General features: G+C 54.4%; 1 protein-coding gene across 1 annotated transcript; it reads right to left on the bottom strand.

The window, feature by feature from the left end:
- Nucleotides 1–5,334: 5,334 nt before the first annotated feature.
- On the bottom strand, nt 5,335–6,090 carry LOC120764640 (uncharacterized). The gene has a single exon (XM_040088638.1). It carries the CDS (start codon nt 6,088–6,090, stop codon nt 5,335–5,337), a length of 756 nt encoding a protein of 251 aa, XP_039944572.1.
- Nucleotides 6,091–7,306: the final 1,216 nt, after the last annotated feature.

Raw genomic sequence — 7,306 nt, forward strand, 5'->3', positions numbered from 1 at the left:
CAGCAACTGGGAATTCCTGCTGGTACATCCAAATTTGCAGGCAATGAGGTGGGCAAAAAAACAGGAAAACTAGGCAAGAAATCAGTAACCCATAGTATAAGGTTTTAGAGCAGGTATTTGTTTATTCGACATCATGAGGGAGTGGGATAGCTCCACCACAAACTCACTTGTCTGTTCTTCACATAGTACTAGCTTTTAAACTCTTTTTTGTTTATGTTCTCATTATATTTTCCTAACCTTCATATCGTCGCACATTCTGTAATCACATGATTATGTAAGCCCTTGTAGTACATGCGTGGTCTCTGCCCGAAGTGCTCGTCACCTTCCTGTTGGTTGTTTTGATGAAGGCTCAGAAAACTTCCTGGGGCTTGAACTTGTTACCCCTGCTTCCTGCCCATGCTCTATAAGATTGCCTGCTCAAATAGCCAGGGGTCAGCTGTTTGCAGTTAGCTTGTGTCATGGTTGGACACTGGCCCAATGCCAGGCACCTACGAGAGTCTTTCTCTCACCCTCTCCTGCCACAGCTGGGCAGAGAAGGAGAAAAATATTAACAAACATTTCATAAGTGAGATAAGAATCAGGAGAAATATTTCAAATGCAAAAAAGGCTCAACTTAAGTTGCAAAGTGAATTTTAATACTAACAGAATCAGAGGAGAATAATGAGAGGTAAAAGAAACCCTTAAAAGACCTTTTTTCCACAAAGCCCCTCGCTACGTCCCACGACAGCACAGAGAGACAGGGCATGGGAGTTTTCTCCTTTCATCAAGAGATTTTCTTCTGCTGCTCTGGAGAGGAGCCCTTCCCCCATGTGGCCATGGAGTCCCTCCCACTGGATACAGTTCTCCATGAACTGCCCCAGCGTGGGTCCACTCTCACTAGCAGCAGCCCTACCGCACCTGCTGCAACGTGAGTCCCTCCCACGGGCACACAGTCCTCCCAAACTGCTGGAGCACGAGTCTCTCCTCCCACGGGGTGCAGTCCTCCAAGGACAGGCTGCTCCAGCCTGGAAGCAGGGCCCCCTCTCTCCACCGGGTCTCCCACTGGATCACAGCCTCATCCAGGCATCCACCCGCTCTGGGATGGGCACCTCCCCAGGGGCTGTGGGTGGATCTCTGCATCCCCATGGATCCCCATGGGCTGAGAGTGGATCTCTGCATCCCTCGTGGATCCCAACAGGCTATGGGTGGATCTCTGCATCCCCCATGGATCCCTATGGCCTGAAGGGTCACAGCCGCTTCACCACGGCCTGCAGAGGAATCCTGGCTCTGGTGCCTGAAGCACCTCCTGCCTCTCCTTCTCCACTGACCTTGGCGTCTCCATGTTGTTTCCCTCACATGTTCTCACTTCCTACTCTTCTCTGACTAACAGCAAAAATCATGTGACTTTGGTTTGATGTACTTCTTAAATATGTCATCACAGAGGCGTTACCAACCTCTCTCACCGGCCCAGTTTTGGCAGCAGCACGTCCACCTTCAGAGCCATCAGCCACTGGCTCTGTCAGACATGGTGGAAGCTTCCAGCAGCTCCCCACAGGAGCAATCTTGGTGGTGCCCTGACGCCAAAAACCAGGCCGTGCCAAACCAATACAGCTTGCTCTGCGAAATTTGGTGATTTCTAAAATGAGCTTCATTCACATTCCTTGTTACAAAATAACTATTTCTTTCTGCACAGCTGCAGCTTTTTGCACAGTTCAAGCATTGTCTTGTTGCCTCGGCATCAGGGCCCATCAGGCTGAGTCTGACCTGTCCTTTCTCCAAGCTGCAAACAGAACCTGCCCCCAGCCAGTGCCCTGCAAACAGGCAGGGTTCTGTAGGGCCAGGGAGAGTGCACAGATTTGGGGTCTGTGAGTGCTGGCAGGGAGAGATCAGGCACAGGGAAACACCTGCAGGGGGAAAATCTCCAGGAAGCAGAGAGAGTCCCTGTCCCTGAGCCCCATGGCCTCCAGTCCCTGCTGGAGGGCCAGACCTGACTCTGCTGCTCTGTGGGGCTGGGACAGGGGCAGGGAGAGTCTGGACTCTGCAGTGCCAGCGAGAGGAAAACAATGGACCTTTGGTTATACAGGTCCCTGCAGTGTCAGAATGGTCTCCATGGTTCCAGGAGGCCATGAAGAGTCAAAATGGCTGCTTGATTTCTTGGGGCCACAAAATGAAACAATTTCATCCTGGTTCCATGAGACCACAAAGCGTCACTATGGTCCACTTGGTTTCATGAGGTCCTGCAGTGCCACAATGGCCCCTCGGTTCTAAGAGCTCCTGAAATGGCAGAGAGGTGTCCTTGGTGACAGAGTGACACAAGTGACCCTTGGTCACACCAGGCTCCGCAGTGTCACACAGCACCTTTGGTTCTGTGGGGTCGCAGTGTCTGTTCTGCTGGTGAGCAGGGTCAGCACCAAAGACACAGACACAAAGTTCAGGAATTCTGTGATTTATTATAATGCACAACTGCAAAGAATCACCAAAGGAGAAGCTCAGCAATGCACCCAGTCATCACTACCAAAGATTGCCTGCAGTGATTAAGAAAGAGACAGCACCAGGTCCCCTCAGACTTTCCCATCACCCAGATCCACACATCAGCTGGGGGAAGCTGTCACAGCCAAGGACTGCACACGGGAGGGAAGAGTGGCAGGGGCTGTGCTGAAAGTCAGCTCCATGTGCTGCTGCTGCTTCTGTGGGGGTCATTTGTGCCGCCCTGCCCCAGAGTGAGGGATCAGATCCAGGCACTGCTGCTGCTCCCTGGGGATCAGCCACAATTTGGTTGTTGCTGTCAGGGCCAGCAGAAGTGGTGGCTGGAGCAGCGGGTGCTGACAGTGCCCCAAGCCCCATGGCTGGAGGGGTCCCTGGGCTGGGGCTGGCAGGGAGCTGCCCCTTGTTCTCCCTCTGCCTCCCGCAGAGCTGGGCCGGGCACAAGTGGGGCAGCACAGCAAACAGGGAGCCTGCCTGTAGAAATATGCCTCTTCCTGCTGCTGAGGACTCCAGGACGGTGTAGATGAATGTAGACGAGAGATCTCTGAAGTTAGGTTTTAGAAGATGAGGTTTATTGTAAGGGATGTGGGGGCTTTGCTCGGAGCTGCCAGGCTGCAGCTCGTGGCAAGGCCTAGGAAAGTGGGGGAAGGGAGAAGTAGGGAGAGGAAATTCCAAGAGAGGAAAGTCTTCAGGGAAGGGTGCAAGCAAAAAGAGAGCAAAGAGCCAAGAGCAAAGAGACCGTCCAGCCCCCCTGGGACCCCTTATCAGGGGTCTTCAAGGTGGGCTGGAACAAGCCTTGGGCCAATGGGGTTACAGATACCTGATACTTCAGGGGAGGGGTACAGGTGTGGGATGAACCATACATTGAGGGGTGAGACAGAACATTCCATTTGACCTCTGGGTCTGGTTGCAGGTAACTTTCAGATGGTCACATAACTGTTTTCCCAGAGATCCAGTATCTAATACATCTCAAACATCAAAACTTACTTTCAATTCTATCTCACTTACAGGTTTCTCATTCTCAGAATCTAAGCAATCATATTTATAGGGTTTTTTGGCTTCTTCCTCCCCAACATCTCCCCCGTTCTTATTAACAACTAAAACACTAGACACTGTCTTACTCATTACTTTCTTCACACACTGAAGTATGCAGGGAACCGCTACTAAAACTACAATTACTACTATTAAAACAATCAAACCTATCTTACAAAGTTCCTTTAGCCAAGGTGCAAAGCTCAAACCATCAAACAAATTGTCTAGCCAGGATGGGTCATCTATTGTAATTTGGCTAGCTAAATCTCTCAATTCTTGCAATTGTTTATGAATGGAAACAGAGTGATCAGATAAATTCATGCAGCACAAACCTTCAAAATCTTTTGGAAAATGTACTCTAACTAAACAGGTTTTTCAGGGCTTCTGTCAGATAGACAGATGGTATCAGAGCCTACAGACTTGGCTAAAACAACTCAGACATTCATCTTTGGTTAACTTAGGTAAAGCTTCACGACAAAAACTAAAACAAAAGAACAAAAGTAACATGCAAACAATAAAACTCCAGTCTTTTCTTGGGCTGCTTTTGGCGGATCATCTTCTCTTGATGATTCTGCGCAGCTCAGGTCTGGGTGCTTGCTTCTTGGTTTGCAGAAGTACTGGCTGATGTGGGTGTGTCAGCAGGCTTCGATGCGTGGTACTGCTTCACGTTCTTCACTGGGACTCACTTGAGTCCTTCTTCTGTGGAGGCAAATGCAAACCTCTTCCCCCATGTTACAGGATTATATGGTCTTTCTAACTGTTTTGATTTTAAATTTTTAATTGAAACTGGGGGGTGTTCTTTCAGTTTTACCTTTTTAGTGTTCAAGAAATGTCTGTAAATGTGAGGGTGAGGCTCTTTTGCAGAGCTGTTCAGAAAATTATAAACATACTGAGCTTTCTTCAATCTCTTTTGAGGTGTAGCTTGGGCTTTCCCCCTTTTCACTTGAGTTAAAATGTGTTTTAGGGTTTGGTGTGTTCTTTCTAGGGTATTTTTCAGCAGTTCTTTAAAATATGAAGAGCAGATGCCACTGTCCTTTATCACTTTTTGCAATTCTTTCATGTCCTGAGATGGGATAGGTGTCCATGTTCTGGGACCTCCAGCTTGCTGGCTGAATATCACAGGCATAGCTAGAGGATTTAGATTTTCTTCTTTGCAAATTTCTCGTGTGACTTCATGCCAGTCTGTCAGTTGAAGGTCATCAGAACATTTCTGGGGACCTTCCAAAATCGGGATTGGTGGTGGTGGATCCTCAGATTTGAGAGAGTTGGCAGCTGCAAGGGCAAAACAGTTCTCTGTCTGTCCTGTATTTGTTAAAGTGGCTGCCACATTCCATTCTCCCCCTTCTCGTTGCATGGCTTGTGTGCCAAGCTGTGGTTCTGTCATGCTTGGGCACGATGCAGGAGGCAGAAGCAGGGATGCAGGAGGCAGAGAGCTTGTCAGTGAAGACATCTGAGAAGAACTTGAAGCTGCGGGAGGAGTCGTCAGGCATGAAGCTGTTACAGTAGCACGTAGGTCTGGCGGTGGAAGAGGCGCGGAAGGATACATATAAGTCGCTGTAGAATCGTGTTGCTGTTGTGCTGTGTGCAGGGTCGTGGACGAAGGAAGGGCTGCTGAAGGCTGTGGTTGTGCAGAAACTGCTGAAGTCTGTGGCGTCGGGGGCTGTGCAGCACGCGCGGCAGTGTGGACTATTTGCGATGGCACTGTAACAAGTTCCGGCTGAGCGTAGGTTTCTGCATGGCTGCGGGAGTTGGCAGGCTGAATTACAGGCGGTGATGCGGCTTGGGGGGTTGGCGCGTACTGCGCATGCGCGAGGTGCGCAGTCTCGGTGTAGGGGGACGTCATGGCGGCGGCTCGCATGGGGCGCGCGGGAGGTGGCGGGGGCGCGGGAGCCGCAGCAGCGGTAGTTTCAGGGGCCGCGGGAGGGAACGCGAAGGAGTCTGCGGGCACAGGACACGCAGGGGCTGCGGCAGGGGGCAGCGCAGCGAACCCGGTGGCGGCCGCGGCGTCTGGTGCAGCTGCTGCTCCGGCAGGGACGGGGGGGGGCGGGGTAGAACACACCGCGGAGCAGGGACTGGGCTCGCATGGCCATCCGCCGTCCGTGCCGCGGCACTCAGCCGCCGGTAACTCGCAGGCTGGGCCGGGGCTCGCCGCGGAGCGGGGACAGGGCATGCATAGTCAGCCGCCGTCTGTGCCGCGGGAGTGAGCTGCTCGTAGCTTGCGGGCAGGGCCAGGGCACGCCGCGGAGCCGGGACTGGAACGGGCTGTAGCATCCGCCGCGGCGTGGGGCTGGGGCAGTCTGCAGGCGCCCGAACACGCGGGGGAGTGACGGGCGCAAGGGGAACTGCAGGGATAGCCGGTACCGGCGCCGGCGGCACCGCGGGCGCCGGCACCGCGGGCGCCGGCACCGCTGCAGCCGGCACCACCGGGTCGTAGAAAGGCGGCGGCGGCGAGGCAGCGGCGGGCACGGGCGAGAGCGGTGGCACCGCCAGCGCCGCGTCGGCCGCTGCGAGGGGACTCTGTGCTGCTTGCAAGACTGTGGCCGCTTGGTTGTGGAGGAGTCCGGCAACGGCGGCAACCACAGCCGCAAAAGCCATGGCAGGCGGAGCGGCGGGACCCGCGGGGGGGGAGGGGGAGTAGAGCCGGGGCCGCGTGGTATGGAGGGTGCGGGGCTGCCGCCGTGCCGGCAGCGAGAAGCACCGCAGGGACGCTGTCAGTGGGCGGGCTCGAAGGGGCAGAGACGGGGACGGGGCCCGGCACAACGGAGCGGGGGGAGGGAGCCCCGGTAACAGGAATTCCAGCCGTGAACGGGACCGAGGGCGCGGTGGGAGGGGCCGCAGGGTCCGGTGGAGGCGGTGGGGCCGAGGGAACGGGTGCCGCGGCCACGAGGGTGGGGAATGGGTCCGCGGCGCTCGGCGGGGCCGCGGATGCCGAAACCACGTGGCGCGGCGAGGGGGGGGGAGGGGGGCGGGCTCCGCTGCAGATCGGCGGCCATGCGGAGGGGATCTCCGGGAGCGGCGTGACTAGATGTTGTGGCTGCAGAGGCATTTTTTGTAGCAAAGATCTCAACGAGGGCCCTACAAGCTGGAACGAGCTCAGCAGCAGCAAAATTCTTCAGCGAAATATCATTAAAGAGTCTATTTCCAACTGAGTCCCAAAAGTCTCTGGTAAAGACGGCTGAACGGTCAGCATTGGGAAAGTTAACTAGAGTCCATTCTAAAAGGTCTTTCAGCTCTTGCTTATGTAAAGTACTGTGATTGCAGCGTAAAAGATACTTAAGTTTCTTATAGAGATCTCTATCAAGGGTAGAATGGCAGTGCCCCATTTTTACACCAGTGTAGCTCACCTCGATGTCGCAGAAGCAGGTCCTCACTCGAGATCCGACGTAGGGGTTGGCCAGACACTCCAGTCGGCTCTCAGGACGCTGCGCGGGGATCCCTTCAGAGTCACGGCTCCAGGCGCTGCTCCGGAACAGCTCTTCCGTGCTCGGGACCCCAACCTCCCCTCGGCGCTTCAGTGCGGGCAGTGCAAAGCGGTGCCCACACGCGCTCAACGCACGTGGCAACGTACCACGGCAAAACTCCCTCCGTGAGCCCCAGCGGCCGCCGCTCAGCAGCAGCCGTCTGTGCTCGAGGGACGCCAGACAAAACCTCCTCAGAGCTCCGAGTGTTCGCTACTTAGTAACGATCCTCGTGCTCAAGGTTTTGTCTTCGGCAACTTTAAAGAGCTCCAGCCTCACGCTGCCCTGCAGCGATATACTGTGCTCACGACACCGATTAGCATACAACTGGTAATTTACCGTCCATGGGGAAG

Source organism: Hirundo rustica, chromosome 33 (genome assembly GCF_015227805.2).
Source record: "Hirundo rustica isolate bHirRus1 chromosome 33, bHirRus1.pri.v3, whole genome shotgun sequence".
Lineage (NCBI taxonomy): Eukaryota > Metazoa > Chordata > Aves > Passeriformes > Hirundinidae > Hirundo > Hirundo rustica.

Excerpts from the sequence above, each read along its gene's own strand:
- LOC120764640 (XM_040088638.1), bottom strand. The coding sequence starts at position 6,090 with ATGGCTTTTGCGGCTGTGGTTGCCGCCGTTGCCGGACTCCTCCACAAC.